The sequence below is a fragment of the Bacillus rossius genome, chromosome 10 (assembly GCF_032445375.1).
Source record: "Bacillus rossius redtenbacheri isolate Brsri chromosome 10, Brsri_v3, whole genome shotgun sequence".
Taxonomy (NCBI): domain Eukaryota; kingdom Metazoa; phylum Arthropoda; class Insecta; order Phasmatodea; family Bacillidae; genus Bacillus; species Bacillus rossius.
Genome location: NC_086337.1, coordinates 26,711,161 through 26,734,102, shown reverse-complemented (window position 1 = coordinate 26,734,102; position 22,942 = coordinate 26,711,161). Strand labels below are relative to the sequence as shown.

The 22,942-nt window shown below is 34.1% G+C and overlaps 1 protein-coding gene across 2 annotated transcripts; it reads right to left on the bottom strand.

Moving 5' to 3' along the window:
• Positions 1–140: 140 nt before the first annotated feature.
• Positions 141–22,438, bottom strand: LOC134535879 (aldo-keto reductase family 1 member B1-like). 2 transcript variants are annotated; one of them, XM_063375225.1, is made up of 7 exons: positions 22,158–22,438; positions 13,381–13,548; positions 11,623–11,739; positions 9,302–9,496; positions 5,252–5,458; positions 1,310–1,458; positions 141–261 (listed from the first exon to the last, which is right to left on the bottom strand). In XM_063375225.1, exons 1-7 carry the CDS (start codon positions 22,227–22,229, stop codon positions 219–221), a joined length of 951 nt encoding a protein of 316 aa, XP_063231295.1. In that variant the 5' UTR covers positions 22,230–22,438; the 3' UTR covers positions 141–218. The 2 variants fall into 2 exon arrangements, with proteins under 2 accessions (XP_063231295.1, XP_063231296.1); XM_063375226.1 differs by lacking the exon at positions 22,158–22,438 and adding an exon at positions 18,297–18,400.
• Positions 22,439–22,942: the final 504 nt, after the last annotated feature.

Below are 22,942 nucleotides of genomic sequence, written 5' to 3'. Positions count from 1 at the left end.
TCTAACACCTAGAAGAACATTTTGTTTGAGTTCATGTGCTGTTGTGCCAAAACTTAACTGTAGATTTCAAAAATTCCTTAAGGAAACCTTTGTCAGGGATAATACTGATTTGGATTATTAAAAACCAATAAAGCCGACCATGTTTTTTAATGTTTATTTTTTTAAAACAATGTTTAACAATAACATTTCACCTTTCTTACTTTTCGCAGAAACTATCTTCAGTATTCAATGTTGAAAGGGTAGTATTTGTGAGCCTTGGAGCTGCAACAATAAAAAAATAAACATTTAATGAGTCCTTATTTAATAATATATTTATATATTTTTTCAACAGTAGGTAATACTTCATGAAAATACTTAAAATATATGAACATTCATGTAAATCAAAAAGCAAATGTTTTAAAACTTTTGTTTTTAACTCTTTCCTCAAACATAATACACAATACCATATTACCTACTGAAAAACTCCCAGATTGTACATCAACATTACTAAGAACGTAACGATTTAGTATAAAAAGTAGAGGTAGGTCTGGTGATATACAACACTTGTAGATTCAATATGTAATATCGATCCAAACCTTCATTCTTTGGTTGTATTGGAAGAATTACCAGAGATTCATTTCCTCGCCAACGCCAGATAACAACGTAGTCCTTAGCATCCACCAGCTACTACTGAGTCTGAATGATCGTTCAGTGTAGCTGGGCATCTTGTCGACAAGAAGACTTTATCTCAATACCAAAAGAGTTCAGATGCTTTTCTTACTCAAATAATATTTGTACAATTTTTATAAAATTAATATTTTTGTTCTAGGTGTTTTTAGTATTGATGTCGTATTTGAGTAAATAATTTATACCTAATTCTGTTTAGATGAAGTATTTTATATAATTTTTTTCCTAGGGACGTACAAAACTTTTATTAAGTTTTGAAGCTTAGTGAATAAATACTCATCTAATAAATTACACTAAAACTTATTGAAAGAAAGTATCAAGTATCAAAATTATGGTATTATCCCACGACTATTAAAAATAATGTGAGTGATAGAGTACTAACAGTATATTCAGCACAGCAATATCATTACCAAACCTATTTTAATTTTTTTGGTACAATTAAATTACTGTTACAAACTTATTTTCGAGAATTTTTTGTATTATTTCAACTCGCATACGCTGTGTAGTTTTAAGTACTAGTTTGAGATGAAATTAGTGACACTGATCCACAAACACACTATTATTTGCATTAGTCTTTGTATTTATGCATAAAAATAAGCTAACTTTAAAATTTAAATATATGTGGTAAGAAAACATTACTTACTGGTCAACAGTACAAAGTCTACCATTGCAGTCAAATGAATCAATGTAGGCCATGTCATCTTTGCTGAGTTCAAAATCAAATATTTTGATGTTGTCAATGATGCGTTGTTTCGTGACAGACTTGGGGATTGTTATGATGCCCCTCTGGACCTGCAATAAACAAAGTAACATTTGGATACCAAACAGAAAAATGTACACATTCCAGAACTACAAAATGAGAAACAAATGAGCAAGGGTTAACATATCTCGAAAATCGACATCCCTAGAGGGGGACTGAAAGAGTAAGATGCAGAGACGAAGGAATGCCTTGCTAACCCTTCGCAGACCATCACGTATTCCTTTTGTTCAATATTTAGGGAAGGCTAGAATTTCCTGTACAGCAATGCCATAAATCTTGATACCTAATAATTGGAAAGAAAACCAAGTACTAATACAAATCTACCATCCTTTTGCAAGGCACTATAGGCATACCCAGGATATTTTTTTTCGGGGGGGGGGGGGGGGGGGGGGGGGTTTGTTGTTGTTGTTGTTTTCAGTCCAGATTTTTAAGAAAAACTCTAGATGGTAAAAATGAATTTTTACTATAATATATAAAAGACCACCATAGACTTTCCATTGGTAACTTTTATTTTTTCCTATATTTTATTCTACAATGGACCCATAAAAAAAAAAAAAACAAACAAACAAACAAATAACTTATTACTTAAAAATAAAAAACACCAAACCTAAAAATTCAGTTTGGGAACTTGGCAAACATGTGTGATATTTTAGGTTAGTTTCAAAGTGGTCCTTGGCTGACCTAGCTAAATTAAAAAAAAAAAAAAAAAAATTAAAAAAAATTAACTGGAAAAAACTGAACTTGGTAGAAAAAAACTCTTCAACCTTTGATGTTATTCCAATGAATTTATTTATATCTTAAGTAAATAAATAGAATAGCAGCAAATTTAATTTTTCAAAACTGGGATATTATAGGTTTGTAGTTCATACACAATTTTTCTTTCAATTCATGTATGTTTACAATATTTAAATATCTGCACAAACCTAATAAAATTTAAAAAAAAAAAACATAGAAGAAGTACAGTATATTACTACTGTTACCAAAATAATTAATTATTTAACCTAACGGACCTATGTAGGCACATTACAAACTTATCCCTAATAAGTTTATGTTGGCGAGATAACACAATTGATCTATAATTTGATTGTAAGGGTGTTAGTTAACACCAACTAACAGTAAAAGTGCAGTAAAACCGAATTTAAATAAAAACATAAGTTTTGAACTTAACCTCTCTTTCATATGCCGCAATTTAGAAATATTTTAAATGGAGGTGAGCTAAAGATAGGCCCTGGACTGTTCTATCATATACATATGTAAAAATATGTTAAATATGTATGTTTGAATATGTATACCATATCAATGGGCCAACATTTTTAACCTGTCGCTCCTAGAAGTTAAAAAATGTCTGCGCTCCACTTAACGACCTAGTGATGACTGATCTACAGAATATGAACACCTACGCATTGAGCTAAGGCCACTGAGCCAATGGCAAACACAACTTCATGCCGCATCGCACTCAATATGGTCTGTTTCATCTAAGGTGGGAAACTCAAGTTTTAGTTTTACAATGTTTGTAACCATAATTTAAAATTACGCATCTCGCGATAATCCAACATTCTTCTTCATGTTATACGTACAGTATATAAATGAATACACCTGACTTCATAAAATTGTTAAATCATGAAAAAAAATTTTTTTTGATCATTCTAACTATGGAGATTTGAACGAATTCAAGTTGCATTGTTGCAATTACTCTTGCTACCCAAAGCCCAATTCTGTTAAGAAAAACTAAAACATAATCAAAGTTACGTGTACTAATAAGTCCATAGACCAATCACCACAATTCTAGAATTGAAACTGACCAATTATGAACCAACCACTGTGATTCAACTTTCTTTGCTTACCAATTGGGCTACTCAGTGATATTATCTTGCTCGCTCTGTGTGAAACTTCAGACAATAAGCTTCGAATGACACGAGCGTTCACAATTTACTTGAATTTTTTTTTTTTGGGGGGGTGGGGTGGGGGTGGAGGGGGGCAAATGTATAACATTTGTTCCACAAGACTGCCTTAAACGACATGCCGGAGGGGAAAACCATTAATCCATTTTACCTGCAGGTTCTGACACGCACGTGTTCAATGCGACATGTTGCATTCCACCCAAACAACCGAAACATCACACATCCGGGTAACACGCTCGTTTACTTTGCACCATCTAACCATGTGAGGTGCAGTCTAGTGTGTGTAACTTGCCGTGTTCCCTGTCGCTTTTAAATGCTCGTTTATTACAGGCCTTAAAGTAAGGCACTTTATAATTTATTTTAACTTTACCTATTTATTTAAGATGTATTACATGCCTACCTACGGCTTATAGCCTCACATAGTAGGCACAATACAAAAACAATAATACATAAAGAATAACATAATACAAAGAGATGGGGGGGAGGGGAACAAAAAAAATACAACTACAGAAATAGACAAGGGCATGATTACTTTACGAGACAAAAAAAATTTAAAATTAAATTTGGGATAGTAATATATTTTTACATTATTTTATTATCTGATAAAGGAAAGTCACCTCCATACTTATTGAAGGTTGCTCATGACTGTTGAATGTAGGTACTCTGTTATCAAAAATAGTAGCGTAGCCAGGATTTGTGTATTGGGGGGAGGTGTTGAGAAGCATGGTCGTCGTCCCCATTAAAGCGGGGGGTCCGGGGATCCTCCCCCGGAAGAATTTGCATTTTAAGGTGTAAAATAGTGCTATTTGAGCAGTTTTCGGTACTTAACTTAAAATATTGTAATGGTAAAAATATTATTAATTTTTTAATAAAAAAATTGTTTGAGTGATGAAGTAAGAAATTAATTAAAGATATTTTAATCAATCCAAGTGCCTTGTCCAAGTCCACTCAAATTCATAAATCATGCTCGAAGATAGACAATACAAAAAAAAAAAAAAGAATAAAAATGGTTGGGTTTCGGCAGAACTGGCCTATTCCCGGAAACAAATTAGCTTTAGCTTGAAGAGTTACCCAGTCACCATAGCTTCTTCTCGTGACAGGGTTAGGGGAAGGGAAGGAGAATCGGTGAGGCTCGCTTACTCTTCCCCTCCAGTGCAGTGGCCGGTGATATCAGTAAGACACCCAGGCTTTTAGCTAACCTGCTTTCAGATAAGGAATAAAATAGGGGCTAAGGGGGAAGGGGGGGGGGGTTAGAACCCCTGAAACCCCCCCCCCTGGCTTCGCCCCTGATCAAGAAGATAATTACAGTCATTTGTATTTTTGTAGCAACTATGTAGGAATAAGAGCCCGTCTACTATAGTGAGAACCTGTGCGTGGTCCGTGTCCTTATCCGAATGTGAGTGACGTCACATTGTCTCACCGAAAACTGCCATGTCCACAATTCCGATGTCCGAATGTATTAATTTATAAAGTTGTTACCAGAGCGCAGTAAATGTGCCAAACCAAATGTTTTTGTTTATTGTTTTGATGCTTTGTAGTTTGAGAGTGGACTTATGAAAGTTGTGGGAATTCAATATTATATATTTATTCAGTAAGGAAAAGTGGCTCTTCTTCACTTACAACACCTTCCATTTCCTTCAATAACAAAAATAAACACCACCTTTTCAAACGGGAACCGGAAATTCAAATTTCGTGAGTGTTCTGTTCTTTTTTTGTGTCCGAAGTACACAGGTTGGGACAAAAAGTTCAAATTGACGAATGTCTTCGGACCAGGTAGGTTCGGACCTTCGCCCACTTGACGCATGACGTCAGAGGGTCACGTGGACCAATCAGCGACGAGTGTCCTTCGGACACAGTTTAGGACATTGCTATTGTAGACGGGCCTTAATGCGACTAATGATGAAGAAGAAGCCACGGGGCTCACCGAGTACCGCAGCACCACCTGGGCCGGCGTCTTCTTGTACTTCTTGGCCAGCTCCTGGAGCTTGGGGTCGTCCAGCAGCATGGGGGCGCCCGGCTTGAGGAAGGGGCTGTCCGGGGAGCCCAGGGGGCTGTAGCCGGTCACCACGATGTCCCTCGCCTTGCAGAATTCTATCAGCTTGGCCTGGTTTATGTACGGGTTGCACTCCACCTGCGGGGGGCAACGCACCATGTTAATGTGTTGCCGAGACGGGTCTTGACAGGTTTACAACCATGTACATCACAGAATTATTGCACACTAAGTGTGTGCTCATTCTGGTAACAGAAAAATAACGTTAATTTCTCAGATCTCCAGTTATGTTCTATTCCAAGGAACCGTCGTAACAACTACCTCGGAGTGATTTCGGAACGCCGCGGGAAACTGAAATCAGGACGGTTGGAGTGGAATTCGAACTCTGGCTGTTCGGAATATGCGATTCCAGTGTCTTTAAACCCAGAACACTTTACGTGACCAGCCGCGCACTACTACCCGTACCATGTAGTGCGCTGCCGTTTTTTGTATTGGTTAATATGGTTGCCAAGTGGCATCAGTGAAAGATTCACTAAGTAAACCAGCTAGGACTCTGCAAATCCTCTTCTTTTTTTTTTTTTAAATTCAAATCAAATATAAAATTTTTCACGAATATCAAATACTTAATATATAGAATTTAAAAATATACATAGGTATATAGGGAAACCTTTAGTTCACATTTCACAGATCCAAAATTAGTGATGGCCCGATATCCAAAAACCCGATACCGATGCTGATTCCGATATTTCCAAATTTACCGATCCGATACCCGATATTCTGATAATAGGCCTATCTCATTTTTAACACTGATTCTATAAAATTGTGGTTCTGGAGTATTGTTAGAGACAATAATGAAAATGTTAAATATTAATAAAACACACTTATGTGAATGTATATTATTTTTATTAATTGTAAAATATTGTAAATTCACATTAAATGAAAGCTAATAATGAAATTATCATAATGGCCTACAAATAACCTCTCTAAATTCAAGGTCTTAAAAAATTAAATTGTTTTTCAAGGCCAGATAAAGCAATATTCTGGAGCAGGGACTGGAAGTAACGCGCTACTAGTAACGACGTTATTTGTAACAGTTACTTTTTATGGTAACGATCGTGGTAACGCAATATATTAAGTTTTCAGTAACTGTAACTGTAACTGAATTACATTTTTCTGCCTTAAAGTAACGATAATTGTCGTTACTTCTTGCGTTACATTTTTTAAATGTATTTCTTATTGAACGAACAACGATTTGTTAATTTTTTCAAACCCAGAACGAAAATCCCGACAAGCATATTATTTGCGATGGTATTGCTTGTACTTGTAAAACTGCTGTTGGCTAGCCTACGCTCGTATTTTGATTGTCATTTAGTTAATATTTGCGACATGCGGGTTTACTGCTGTGCTGTTTAATTAATTAACCTACCTGTGCACATACGCGAAAGCAATGACAGAATCTAATAAAGTGAGAAGCTGAGAAAGCAGTCCAGAATTTTCGTTGCCGTGGCCTTCATATTCTAATTTTTTCGAAGTTCGGTCGAGTGATAAAAATAACCTTATTGTGAAGTGCTTGTGTGGTTCTGCGAACAATTTTGTAGTGTGAACTAATTACTCAATGTAATTTAAGACCTATTTAAAAATTTTCAGTTTAAATAATCATATATCTTTACTAAACATAATATGTTTTATTAGATTTTAATTATAACAATATTACGTATCACATTTTTAGTTTTTCACAAAGTAACTGTTAAAGTAACTTACAGTTACTTTTCTCAGAACTGTAACTGTAACTGGTTTATTATCAGTAGTGTAACTTGTAGTTGTAACAGGGTTACATTTCCAATGGAGTATTTGTAACTGTAACTGAGTTACTTTTTAAAAGTAACTTTCCGGTCCCTGTTCTGGAGTAGGTTTTACCTACAGTATGCAAAAAACATATTGTAACTACAAGCAAACAAATTTCAGATTTTTGTGGAGAAATGAATTTGTTCAGGTGAAAGGCGATTCCATTTTTTGGTACAAATTCCACCTGCAGAGCTAAACAATCTTTCAGAATGAATTGAGGCAGGTGGAAAGCCAAGATATATTCTGGCTAACAATTTCAGTCTAAGGAATGCAGGGATAAGTGATTCCACAAATTTGATGTATTGAATGTCCTAAAAGATTTCCCACCACACAATATTTCTTTACAGCAATAATTGCAAATTGCTTTTGCCTTATCATTGGTTTTTACTTGAAAATGTAACCAGATGTCACTTTTCGGCATTGTACTCACAAAACAATAATGCTTATAACCCGGACAACTCTATACTAACAACACAGGCGGGAGTGTGAAAAATAACCTAGCGGCAAGAGGCATGCCGTCTGCCTTCTATCGGACTGAGGTGAAAACAACGCCATGTTTTCACACAAAAAATCTTGTAGCTGTCCGGTATTAGTCTCTAGTGTATTTGCTTATAATGTATGGATCACGAGTCACTGCATGTACTTAGTCCAGTGTCTCAACTGTAATCTATGAAAAAATACAGTCCAAAAAACATCAACTTTTGTAAAATGTCATCACGGTAAACGACACGCTAGAAAGGAAGGTCTTCAATTAGCAAATTTTGTGACCATTGTTCAAGTGTATCACTCCATTTATTGGTGTGAAAACACGTTAAAAATACATGAAAAGTAATTTCAATACAACTTGGAAACATACTGCAGAGTTTATAAAACCACACATCTTTATTTATGTTGTTGGCAATGCACTCAATATAGCCAACATAATACCTTTGCTGCAACTTGCCCTACTTAAACACGTTTCATATTTTAGCTTTTATAAACCTTACGTAACGTCTTTGTATAGAACAACAGTTGGCGACCATGAAACGACACGGAAAGAAAATGCCTGTTATATCAAGCAGCAACTTTATTCTTTTTCATGTTTACTTACGGCTACACCACTTATTAAATTAAATATCATAATTATTTTTGTTTATGTTTTCAATTTATGTACACTAAGTGAATTTAGAAAATTCATCAAGCGAAAACATTTTGCGAATATCTGAAATGAATAAATATGCACTAATGACTGAGATTTGTGTACACATGGAAGAATTGTACCGTCGGGATGCATTGCAGTATCAGAAAGAAGAAATAGGCTTGAAATTGTTTCAGTGGAAAATATGCTTGGAATTACTAGGTAATATGGTGACGTGAAGAAAGATAAATTACGCCCGCGGAAAATAAGCTTGGAATTACGGTTAAGGTTATTTGAGAAGTATTATTGGCGAGAGCAAACATCGGTTATCAATATATATCAAGTATTTACCGATTTCCGATTTCGAAAAAAATGCCAATATTACAGATCTCCGATATTGAATATCGAATATCGGGCCATCACTATCCAAAATATAGTAAGATGAAAATGTGAGGAAAACAATATGTTGTATACATGTGGACTCACAATGGAATGAAGAAAAATGCAAGGGGGAAAAAACCATGAAATTTTATTGTTTGAAAATTGCTTTGTAAATCAAATGATCTCATACAAAAAAATAGAGGTTTACTTATAACCATAATAAAAAATAATTTGTTACACATAAAAAGCACTTTTGTACTATGTTGCAAGAAACAAATCTAAATTTCTTAATAAAACTTCCTTGGCTTCATACATGCCACTTTTTTAAATTAAAATTTTTTTTTAATGAGTACCACATGTTGTATACGTATCTGAGACGAATAATCCAAAAAAATTATTTAATTTAAAATGTTAAATTGAATATCAAATTATTCACGAATACCAAATATCTTTCTAACATTCGCAGACCTCTAAAACCAATGCAAAAAAAAAATGGCAGCGCGCAATAGGTCACGTCAGTGGATCCAGGACCTTACCAGTATGTGTTGGCACAGCGTTCATAAAAATGATCTCTCGGTCATTCTTTTGGCTAGGATCACCAGATCGCGGGTGAAAGAGCAGAATGGTGCAAAAGGCCATACCTGATTCGTAACCGGCTTGATGGTTGCAGACTTGAGCAGCCTGGTGATCTGCTCGCTGTTGAAGTTGGATATGCCGATGCTCTTTGTCAGCCCGAGCTTCACGCACTCCTCCATGGCCTTCCAGGTGTCCACAAAGTCCACGTCGCTGAACAGTACGTTCCCATCTTTGTCCCTCGGCATATTTTCACCACCCTCCTGAAAAAAAAAAAAAACATACCATGACTCATACTTATTAAATACCAACCAAATTAATTTTGATTTCGAAAATACTACAAAAGATATTTTATCATAAGCCTTTCCTGTCAAAACTTATTATTTCTTGTGCTTTAAGTCACAATTTTGTAAATGCATGGCTTGGTTAAATGTGTTGCACATTATAAGAGTACATAAATATGACATATTAAAACATATTTTTATAAGCTATTATAAAAATTTAAAAAAAAAAAAATCAACAACAAATTCTCAGAGTAGGATAGGTTTTATTTTACACGAGTACAAAAGACCTACTTGATTAGCATATTTTTCTACTGAACTGCTTGTGAAAATAATTCTTTCACATATAAAATACTCTTGATACAATCCCACTTAAAAAAAATTCTCTGTTTCATAAGTTTAAAAAATTCAGCATCTGACCTATAAAAACATACAATTTCAACATTCCCTGTTAATTTTTCCCTGTTAATAAGTTAAATTCCTAAATACATGGAGGAACTTCTTAATAGATTTTTCTTAATTTTCACTTGAATAAAATAATTAATTAGGTAGGCCTCTGTGAATTATAGTTTTTTTATGCGAAGCAAAAATCAAATTATATGTTCAAAATATTTGCGAAGTCAACTCAAATTGCAAATATTGCATTTGTATTGTATTTATTGTATTTATAACATAATTCAAAAATACTATAAAATAATTATGCATAACATTAAGTGGGGAACGTGGCGAGTGTTGCAGTGCACCAGAGGGTTTTATCAGGGTTCTTCTATTGCCCCCACCCATTCGTTCCATAAGTGCCCTATTAGCATCTCCCCACCTTTCATTTTCTATAATATCTCAATGTCGATGAGATGTAAAGCTCATTATATCCACTCTTTTGAAATGTATAGCAAGAACTTTGTTCTGTAAGTATTAAAATATATCTTTTAAAGCTAGGTCTCAAACCCCATGTTGATTTTTTTTCTTCCCTTTTTTCCACAATTACTTTTATTCATTGGCTATTTCTAAAATTGTACCTCTATACCTCGCTGACATTTTTTTTGTTCCGCCACAAATTTTTTCAACAGATATTTTCTTAGTGTAATATGGGTGTAAAAATGTGTGCAAGGGTCTTAGTAATTATTATCATTCGTGCAAATTTCTACACATATGATATTACACTAAATGAATATCTGTTGAAATTTTAATTTTTTTCTGTGGCAAAACTAATGCAAGGGAGGTACTGAGTTAAAATTGTAGAAATAGCCCTTAAAAAAAGAAATGACAAAAAATGAAAAAAAAAAAAAAAAAAAAACACCACTAATGTGGTGCATGAGACCAAGCCTTAAGGCATATAAGTATGTTTATTTTAGCAATGTTTTAAAAATCCTAAATATATACAATATTCAAGACTTTGATGTTTTTTTGAAATCATACTTGTTTAGACAAGTTATGAAAAAAAATGATGAGTGACTTTTTATGGTGTGCGCACCATGCATCAAAATTTTCACAGGATGAAAAAAATGGCTACATACAAATATAAATTATATATGTGTTTTTAAATCTTATACGTAAGTGATTGATATTGAATACTGGCCCTTATAATTAAAAATATTTATTTATTGTAAATATTAATGATTAAAATTGTGTTTATAAACTTTTTAAGTGTACTTATATAAGTGAATTTACATTTCCGTATGTATAATTTAGTTGCAATATAAATTATTACATTATTATTTAATAAATATTTAAAATTAAGAAACTAGAATAATAAACATTCAGCATATTATTTGATTTTATTTACTAATTAAAATTGAATACTAGATAATTTATTTATTTATTATTTTTAATCCAATTGAATTTAAACTTTGCCAAACGTATTTGTAATATCACACCAGGCCGTTTATTATTTTATTTTTATTAATTACTTGCATGAAAAATTAAGTTAGTATTTTACTACACCAAGTAAGTATAACTACTAAAGCACATACATAAGTACACACACCTATTAATGAAGTACATTAAATAATTAGTTTTGCATATTTTGAATGCAAATTGCAAGTAAGTAATAGACTTCCTACGCATATGTAGGCCTACTTATAAAACTAAGAATGATGCAGGTAAGTCACCTTGAAAGCCATTGGCCAGTGGATGAGGTAAAGGTTCAAGTAAGTTGTCCCCAGGTTTTCCAGCGACTTCTTCAGAACCGGGACAACGAGGTCTGGCCTGTGGAATGAGTTCCATAGCTGGAAAAAAAAATTAGAAAAAAATATAACAGTGATGAGCATTGCTTAATATAAGTTACAGATTAAATGTTGGAGAAAGGGGCAGATTCGACCATCTTAAAGGGCATAGACCTTGGTTACAGAGGGTGTAAAATATTTTGACAAATGGTTAATAGATTTTACAATAAATATGACACTTTTTGAACTCTCCTAAAAAAATCCTTATAAAAGTTTCAGTAAGAAATAGATCTGCATTATCTTTTTTTCCCCAAAAAGATTGAATTTCGTTGTTGAATATTCCCTACACTTTTAATCTGAGTAATGCATAAGTTTATTTGACTCAAATCAACATCACCTTCAAACTAAGTATTTAGAAATGACCTTAATTTATTTATTTTTATTCATATTTGTGACATGCCCACTGACAGTTATGAAACTTTTACGATAGGTATGAAAAAAACAACAACATATACACAAGTGCCGCAGTCAGTGCATGTGGCCAGGGTCTGCAAGCATGTCGGCACTACGCACAGGTGGGCTCTAAGGTATTCAGAACCGTAACCTATTTTCGGAACCGGGAATTTCGGTACTAGTCTTCAACAGAACCAAGAATTCCAGATACTTTCGGTACTAGGTAGTTTTTTTTTTAAATTAATGGTGCAGCAGTCGGTGATTGAAATAGTACCTACTAGTTGGTTTTGAACAATTTAACAAGTATTCGTGACCAAGATTTAAAAACAATATATATATAAAAAATAAGCCTTTCTGTTATGAATTTTTATTGCAAAAAGAATCTATGAATGTGAACAAATCACTTCATTCTCAGTTTTACTCTCTATCTTAAACTTTGGGATGAAAAAAACAACATTTAAACAAATAATCTAGATCTGTATCTCAGTGCAAGGGTGTAGCACAAGGGAGAGAAAGGAAGGGGTGTGTGTTTCATTTTTCGGAACTAAACCTCTTTCATGGGGGCTGAGGGTCCATGGTGCCTTACAATAATAAACAAAAAATATAATTAGTTAACAATTTTTTTGAATAATAGTTTGTGAGGATTAGTTACAAATTTTCAAAATACAGCTCCATGTTAATTCCCCCCCCCCCCCCCCCCCAATTTCAGAAGGAAAATAACTCCCCCATCCCCCCCCCCCCCTATGCTCCCCTCATGGATTTACCCTTGCCCCAGAGACCAATTGAGCCTAAGTCCAAATGTGGGATATTTTTGTTTTATTGCAGAATAAATCAAACCATAACATTGTAAGTAATTCAATTAAAAATTTTTCTAACAAGTGTTTAAAGCTTTAAGTAGTTGAGCCAGTCAAATGTTAGTCCAGTTTCAATGTTGTGTATATACGGTTGTTGGAAAAAAAGTACCCTATTTGGAATAAATAAATCATTACACAGTAGCATTGAAAGAGCAGTTTTTATACTCTCCTACTGAGTAGGTATAGTGACCTTAAAAACTGTCTAGTTTTGAGGTACAGATATAAAAGAAATTGTTACAAAAAAGAGCAATGATAATATGTTTACCACTTAAACAAAATATTTCAAAATATGTAAGCTTACTTTTAGATGACGAATAACATTTTTAAAATATTTCCACTTATTGGGATCAGAATTGAAGCCAGCTTACAAAAATTATATAAATGCCGAAGAACTTACTTTACTGGTGATAAAAAGGTCTTCTCGCTTTATGACTCCTTCCGCAATCTTGGTCTTGATTCCTTCGCCAACTTCCTTCTCGTTGCCGTAGGCGTACGCGCAGTCGAAATGGCGATACCCAGCATCTATTGCATCTTTCACCGCCTGGGTCACTTCACCCGGCTTTGACTGCAAAAACATTTAACAAGGCTTTATTCATTTACTGCACAAACATAAATACAAGTTGATTTTGGGGTATGTATATTTCAGTAAAACTTATAACTAGAGAACTGCCAAATTTGCGGATTCATTTCGTGATATGCTACAATTCAAATAATTATACCTTAGCGATGCTTCTACTACTGGTTCACTGTTAATTTGGATTAATGAGGGCCAATTAGAGACCCTCGCTCAAAGAAGTGTCGAATCACAGACACTCAGTTGAGACGACTCACAAGTCAGCAGCCAATGAACAGGTGGCATTTGCCCGAGTGTGTAGAGTGTAGTAGTCTATCCTGGAGGTCATTGAACCCGCAAATTTTGCAGGTCTCTACTTATAACTATGTTCCAAAGGGATTAAAAACATTTTTTTCTAAAGGGTACATTTCATTGCTAATTTTTAAAAATTAAATTGATGGTTTTCCTGTCTATTAACAAAAGTGCACAAAAAAAAGTGCTTCTTCTGTTTGTGAGTGAATTAATTTTGTACTTTTTTTTTTAAATGGAAAAATTACACAATAAACAACATGTACAAACATGTGCATATAGATGCTGGGAAGATCAGAGCAATACGTATGAAGTTTATGAGGAGCGAGCTGGCAGTTACGAGACGAAACAGGATCAGGAATGAGATGGTGCAAGCAAGAGCAGGAGAACTGGACTTGAATAGGATCATTGGAAAAGCAAGATAGAGATGGTATGGCCATGTGAAGAGAAATGGGAAAAATTGAAGTAAACGGGAAGAAGTCCAAGGAGGAGGTCGGAAGATTGGATAGTTAAAAGGAGGACAGGAAAGAGGAGAAGACTGGAATAAAGTGAAGGATGAGGAATAGTGGAGTGATGGACTAAGATGGAGGCATTTTACTCTGTTGACCCGGCCAATGGCTGGAAGCAGTTGATGATGATTGTGGTGGTTGATGTTGATGATGATGATGATGATGATGATGATGATGATGATGATGATGCAAATAGGGGTATAAAATATTTTATCAATTACTCTCACATTCCAAGCAATAAAGTATGAATTAAAAATAATTTATATGAGTACGAAATGATTTCTAATCAATGTGGCTGGCCAGCCCTGACAAAATTGTATAATCACACTTGAGTGAAGACACCACTTCAATCATATCGCCTTATCACATGCGCCCTACTGATAAGCAGTGGCCTGACCACGGGCCACAGGCCAGCGCAGCTACTAACGATGTTACGAGTACAGGGGAAATTTTACGTATCAACAGCAATGCTGTAATCCATACATTACGTAAAATTAATTAAATCAAAAATGAAGCAAGGTTACTGGAGCCAACAGAGTCACATCCCCTCACGTCCGATGATCAGAACACTACACCCTCACCACCCTACGAACTCCCTTGAGATGTCAAATACATTTGCAAATAAATACTACAATTCTACAATCAAGAAATAAACACCATAGTTAGATATATCAAATTACCACAAGTCTCAAAACATGTAAGTTCATTCTCTGTTTACCAATTAAAAAGAGTCCTTGTGTAGAATTTTCCACAAATAAAATAATTTAATATTTACTTCTAGAAAAAAAAAAGTTTGTTATTTGGCATGGCTGAAATATTACATTTTACTATACATTTGACTAAATTGGTTTATTTTAAATTACATTCTGGAATAACTGTTACACCTGTAAAATTTAACTTAATTTACAAATTACAGTTGGGGCACTTTAACCAGGCATTCTGTAATCTGGTACAGATTTTTTCCAGCGGATACCTGTTTTCTAGCGGGTTACAATATCATGTTTACACACACATATTACAAATTGTATGTATAAAATGTACAGCTATAAAGAAGCTTATAACAACTTGTTTTAAATATCAATATTTTATATATTAATATAATTGTGGTATTTCTGTTAACACTATAACGATGTTCGAAAATTCAGCGAAATCACCAATCTGGCACAGTAGTTATTGTAAACATTTTTAAATGTTACCTAAAACCTTTTTTCTTTAAATATTTTTAGATACAATCAGCCATCAGCCATTACTGCAAGGGATTAGGAAAAAAAGTGTGTGTGTGTGTGTGTGTGTGTGTATATACATATATACACACACATACATCATACATACATACAAACAAACACACATTTTTTGTGTAAGCATCTATGCATACATGTGACAGTGTGTGTACTAGCAAAGTGTTGTGTACTAACTTTTTCATTATCAAAAGCTCACTGTTTTATGCCATTAATGTTTCAGAATTGAAAGGAGACTATTAGCACACAAAACTTACTTTAAACATTACCAAAAAATGGTATATCTGTTAATCCCTTATTTTGCGCAGATCCCACGATTCTTATTTTATGGGCGTAACAGCCCAAAAATTTTGCATATTTTTTCAAGGTTACAAGTGTTTCCTTTTGATATAATTTATTTGACTGATTCAACTATATGTTCTTGTTAATAATATAATTTTCTTCTCTTCTTAACCAGCTTTGCACAACACCAAACTTAGTCAATCAATCTCGTAAAAAAGCTATGGACATCTGGATTGTGTAGAAAGAAAATCTTCCATTGTGCATAATACAAACAAAATTTTCAGTTCACAAAGTCAGCATTAGGAATGCAGTTCATACACATGGCTGGTAAAGTTCGCAGGCTTTTGCGGCCTTTGAATTTAATTAGCTTGGTGTATGTATTTTTGCTGGGTCAGGTCGGAAGAAACAGTCTCCAGTTTTGATGATGGTCGCAGCAATTTTGACTGAAACTTAAGTGACTACATGCTTATTTTTTCCAACTGTAAGGCAAGCCAACTGATTTAATGAGTTACTAATGTGTACAGAAAATTGGCACGTAGTGTCTAGTTTCCATAATTTATTCAATTAAGGAAGACATCGCTGTTTCCAATTTAATCCTTTAGCCTAAACGATCCAAAAAAAAAGTGCATCTTTGTTAACCTTCTGAATAATTGTAAGAATCCTTACAGAATCATTGATGCAGCTTTTCGTGAAAGTACAATCGCTAGCAATCTTTCATGCATCGTTGTTGCCTCTGAGGAGTTAGTAGTGTTGATTTTTAGTAATACAAGTGAAGCACTGAAGCTAAAGGATCCTTTTGCTAAGGCTGCATTGGTAAAGGATACGTCTTCAGTATTCATAAACAGAAATAGCATTTCTGCAGAAATACTGAAATAAAAGTCTGATCATGGATTTTTGACATAAATTTGAAAAATATAGGACATAATAAATTATATGATTTATTAAATTTAAGATGATTATCCTGCTGTCATTGTCAGCTCTTAATAGTGAGAGACAATAAAAAAAATGTGAGTCTATCAGTACTCGCCCATAGTGTGTGAACATCTAACCCTGGTATCAAGCAAACTAATGTGTTCTCAAATTGTTCACGTTGAAAATAAACTTTTAATATAAAACTCGAAAAAATAATGCAGAGCATGATAAATAAACTAATAAACAAAATAGTTGCTTAATAAATACCAAAATTTCTGGAAGTGAATCAGACACATACAATCTGCACCCGTCACTAGAATTTGCTCCCTGAATCGTAAACGTTGCTTGCCATCGTTAACCGCAGACAGCAATAAGCACCATGACACAACAAAAAATTTTAAACTATTAGAAACGGCTGCAATAAAACCCCAGTTTTGGACCTGATTTTTTAAAAAGAATGTTATTAAAATACTGCTCACCTTGTTAAAATTCACTAAACAGTTAATACCATAAATTTTCCACATACGTTAGAAGTTATACTTCCACGGAATTACTAAACTATTTACCTGAAACATTTTAAAACACATATTATAACACTAAGTATGTGTTTGTATACATGTTTTCGCTTAAACAACTGAAATCATCCTTAAAATATTTCCTACAAACAAACCTTAACCTTATTAAGCTGATTAAACATTATTACTATTATTATATTAAAATGTTTTAAAAAAGTAAAAAAAAAATCTAGTGACGAGATTGCAAACGTTTCCCTAGATGTTACCATGCGCGTGGTCTACTGCTGTGCTAGTAAGCCTCTTAAAAGTTTAGAAGGGCCATATGTATTATAATCATTGTAATTCCAATTTTCTTACATATTTTAAAATGTGAAATATTTTTACTATGACTAGGGCCTATTTCAGTTTATTAAATATATTCCATGGTAGTTTCACTATCATAAAGTTTCATATGGCACACCAATGTCCCCTAATGTTTAAGAAAGTGACTATATACGGGTTTATGTTGCTACACGTAGGCCCGCAATCGTGACACATTCCGTTCATCAACTTCCGTTCCATCTTAATGAAATTACTCCTACCAAATGTCGTATACGATGAACTAAAACGTTTACACATAAAAAAATTTTTAAAATTTTAGCAGACTAATTTTTATACTGAATTATCGTTTTAGTGACAGAACATAACTACAAGCAGCTGGAAATTATATCAGTGAAATCACATTATCATCTAAAGCAGACAAAATGAAAATTTTAAAAATTAAGAAATTTTGCAAAAATGTGTGTTAAATTGTTTCATTTCATTTTATATCAGTTGAGCATTAATTTCCTGTCAGTGTGGCCGGACACTGATCAACCCTTGGCGGCCCATGTGTTGGTTGCCACTAGTCTATGCTGTCTTCGTGTTCTCTAGAGCTGTTTGCTGTCAGTCATTTTGATCCCGTTGGTACATCGTTCGTTGTTATTCCTTCAGCAGAATTCCAGGTACGTACCTACATGTAATTCTTTTGTCTGCCATGATTTTCTGTGACAGACAAACATTCTTCAGTGGTGTATGACCGAAGATTCTCATAGAGTCAACTACTTCCATTGCAACTAACTTAAAAAAAAAAAAAAATTGTTTTATTGATGTTTGTTCACATTAACACTAAATTAATGTTTTCATGATGTATGCAATATTTAATATTTACCAGAAAGCTGCTTAAAATATAAAGCATCAAGAACTGTACCTATATTTTAGCTAACGCTTTTGTTTGGTTGATTAGACCCTGGAATTGTTATCATTGTGGTGGGGGGTGAGAGTAGGGGGATATATTTCCTTTCCCACATTTATTTGAAATTTTTTTTCCATTAGTTGGTGGAAATGATAGTTTTTTTTTTTGAAGTGAAACTTCTAATGCGACTTCCAACAAGGTTGTGTTAAACGTTTAACGCTCCTGGGGAGGGGGAATAGAAAGAGACAGAGCGAGAGTGAATGCGTGTTTCATAGACACATAAATAGTGAGTGTGTGTCATTTCTCTATGTCCACGAGGTCTCGCCGCGTCAATTTTCTCCTTGGGGCGAACCCGTCCGCTTAATTAAATAAACAGCTTTTATCGTTGAATGATTTCATGATTTATTTTAGTTTGATTTGATACAATATGATTTCACTAAAAATCAAGTTCTACCCCTTCCTATTTTCATTTCCACATTACGAAGTTTCACTTCTTCTGCGCGGAGGGACTCCATGCACTATTTTTTGTTTAGGATTCCAAGGGGAGGGGGATACATATCCCTCTTATCTCCTCTCTCTGCGTAAATGACGGTTAAAGTCTCGTCGACATCAGGCCCATTAGAGACGTTGAGGGGTAATGAGATGAGAAATAAAATTTTTACGGAATGAACGGGTGAGGAAAACAGGAGTACCCTGAGAAAACCCTCTAGCCACAGGCCATGTAGGACATCTTTCCCACTTGCGAAAAATTTGAGTTCGACCCAGCAGAAAATTGGATTTGGATTGTCAAGGGGGGTTTTGCTATTCAGTAAATTTTAACTGTAACATTATTAGATTAACATTAAAACTTAGGAAATATAGTGTTTACAGTAGTATGATGTCATGACTTACATTCAGTAAAAGGTGTTCAGTAACTGGCGCCCAGTCTTCTCGTCATGCATATCGTAACTATGAAATATGAGCGAAGACTAGCATTTGATGGCGGAGAAATGAAGATAAAGGTGTAATGCAAAGTCCTTGGGTGCTTTAAATAAAAGAATATGTACTGCACAGTCAATGTCTAAAAATAACTCAGAAAACAAGTAAAATTTTTGAAAGTTGGTAAATATGTAGTTGAGCGGGATTTGCGAAAAAAAAATGTTAAAAATCCGAAAATACTTTTATTATATGCTCCTTACCTCCCCCTTTTCAATAAAGTGGCGGAGATAAGAAATTCCAAATACTTTAGGAGATATTGCCGTTCTTATTTTGCTATACAAGACCTGTGTAATCGTTCAACCGATGCCATGTGTTTGTGAATGCCTTACTAATGAAAATGGTCGATTAGGTCAGGTCAGTTACATTATAAATACTTTGAAACTAAGCGTACATTAAAAATAATATGAATTAATTTCAATGGTTCTTTAGTTTTAAAGTATTTATAATGTAACTGACCTGACCTAACAAACCAGGACAAAGGATGAACAGTAACAACTCACGTAAATTTTTTTTGTTACTTATTACTTGCACAACAACATAAACCAAATAACAAATAAAACTTTAAAATTAGAAACGTTTAAAACTCACCTAAGTTGGAGGAGGTAATTAAACACCGTTTTAAACAATAAATTAACTAAATAATCACGTATTGGTTCATTTGAATTCTGGCCTATCACAAACAATCACGTGACATCATTATCCAATAAAAAAAAATTGATATTCGCAAACAAGAAACAATGTACCACGCCACATGAATGCACTGGTATTACTTATGATGAAATTAAAAAATTCGATATCTCCTAAAGTATTTAGAATTTCTTATCTCCACCGCTTTTAATGAAAAGAGGAAGTTGAAGATCATATAATAAAGGTATTTTCGGATTTTTAACATTTTTTTCGCAAATCCCGCTCAACTACATATTTACCAAAGTATTTATAATGTAACTGACCTGACATAATCGACCATTTTCATTAGTAAGGCATTCACAAACACATGGCAATAAAAAAAATTGCGTCGGTCGAACGATTACACAGGTCTTGTATAGCAAAATAAGAACGGCAATATCTCCCAAAGTATTTGGAATTTCTTATCTCCGCCGCTTTTAATGAAAAGAGGAAGGTAAAGAGCATATAATAAAAGTATTTTCGGATTTTTAACATTTTTTTCCCCGCAAATCCCGCTCAACTACATATTTCACAATGGCACGACATGTCAGGCCCAAAAAACTGCCGTACAGCATTTCAGCATGACATATTTAATTGCGTAGGGTCAAAATACCACATTAACATTACGATTTCTGTTTTGGCTGTCGACAAATCGTCCCAAGCCAAATAGCCTACTTCCATAAAATACAGTATATAAGGTGCTAAATACAAAGTAGGCTTTATTATTTTTATACACAGTTGAAGTGCATAAAAACATGACATTTAGTCCTTTCTGACGATTTGAGGTTAAGTATATTATAAATATGTACAATACAATTAACAACTTTAACTATAAACACAATAAAATCCGTTTATAAAAACAGATGAAGGCAAGCTACAAATATTAAAAAAAGAAATTTCATTTTTCAACTTAAAAATATACCAAGTATGTAAATATTTTTGAAATTTAGTTCCATGGTGTTTCCTTTCCGTTTCCGTTTTTTTTTGTCAGGCAGACAGACACGACGAAATTAGTAATAGAATCCATTCCTCGTGGGCCGTCGGGGTGCGCATTTTGTCGGAGTTAAGTCACGGCAACCTTGTATTTCATTTAATATTCAGCGTGTTGGGGCTGTTGTGTCAGGCCCGGCGTGACGTTGAGACTCCAGCTTTAGATTCTCACCCCGTCAATTTTCTACTGGACCCATTTTTTGCAATAAAATTTTTCACTTACATGATACGTTCTTACATTACGGGTTGGGTGAAAATTAACAAATAACGTGCCTAATAATTTGTAACGAACTTAAAAAAACTAAAAGTAAATGGACATGAGACAAAAGGGAATAATCGGGTTCAGAACATAAATCAATCGATGTTATATAAAAAATAAAATCGACTTTACATGACATCGTATTCGCTACGTAATTTTAAGCACTCGTCAAATTTTTCAGATATAATAACAAATCAAGGCAAATTATGAGTGTTATAAAACACTTTTGTGAAAATTAAAACCTTTGAAAAACTTTTAAAAAATTAAAAAATCTTTTAAACAATTTAAAAATCTTTAAAAAATATATTAAATTACGTATTTTATAGTCTAAGTAATTTCATAAAACGTCAATAAAACAGCGAATATATCATATACACTATCTAATACTGCAAATTGATTGAGTGTTACACTTGCGATTGGGCTTCCGCCAGGTGGCAAGGAGACATAGAACCAAGGAGACAACCCCCATACTCAACCAATTTCTGAAGCCTCTTCCTCAGTCCTTTCCTCTTCTCACGTTCAGTATCTTTCCCTCATTCCTATTCCACTCCAACATCGGTCAAACCATTAACAAGGGTTTGGCAGCATTGGCCAACTACACTTTCCGACCGGCGCGCAGGTGTCGGTAAATTACACCAAACAGAATGCCTGTATCAGGATTCGAACCTATCGGACATATGTCAGTGATAGCTGACAACCAATCATAAACTTTGGTGCTGGTTGAAAAAAAGACAGGTACATAAACCTCACCTTCCATGTACCGAGTCCAAAGATGGGGATTTCCTGGCCGTCGTTAAACTTCACTTTTGGTATACTTGGCATTTTTGATACGTTGTCGAGCTTCAGCCAACAAACTTCACACACAAACAACACAGCAAGCTGCCGCTCCAAGAGTGGAAATTGCCGCGACAGCGACGGACCATCCTCTTTTCCAGCCCGCTCTTCAAATCTCGATCGTTATTAGGTCCCCACAACCACCGATAGATAGCACTAGTGACGCCTTTCCGCGCTTGTTCGCTCTTTCTCATGTCGTCGGATTGCGGGAGTGGGAGTGTGATATGTTCTTTCTGTTATTTTTTTTATTTTCTTACTTGTTAGGTTCTCTTTCACGCTATACTGTTAAAAATACAAACAATTTAAAATAAATCTGTTGTGAATAAAATTAAAAACTTATCCTACAAACTAATCATTTACTGAGATAGGTTCTTCGTGCATATAAACTTACAGATATTTATAAATTTGTACACTTACATGAAAACGCATTTGCAGTAATATTGGATTCGGATTCTTACCCAGGCATTTGTGCTTTGTGTTGTCTTAGTGTCTCCAATTGTTAAAAGTTATTTGTAAACCGTTCCCTGAATAGCTTTCCAGTATTAACTGAGTGCATTAATAAACAATAAAACCATAATAAAGTCAAATTCTTGAATATTCGATTATATTTCCCATGGTTTGATGAAATTATGTTTAAATAAAACTTCAATTTAAATAAAAATTATGCGCCAGTTTTCGTAAGAAATAGGTAGGCTACTCAT

What these genes read in the sequence shown, in the direction of transcription:
- LOC134535879 (XM_063375225.1), bottom strand. Translation starts at nt 22,229, where the DNA reads ATGCCAAGTATACCAAAAGTGAAGTTTAACGACGGCCAGGAAATCCCC. An exon ending in ACCTTTTTATCACCAGTAAA is followed by an intron (nt 11,740 to 13,380) that starts GTAAGTTCTTCG and finishes TTTTTTTTCCAG; the next exon opens with CTATGGAACTCATTCCACAG. An exon ending in TCAAGCCGGTTACGAATCAG is followed by an intron (nt 5,459 to 9,301) that starts GTATGGCCTTTT and finishes TGCCCCCCGCAG; the next exon opens with GTGGAGTGCAACCCGTACAT.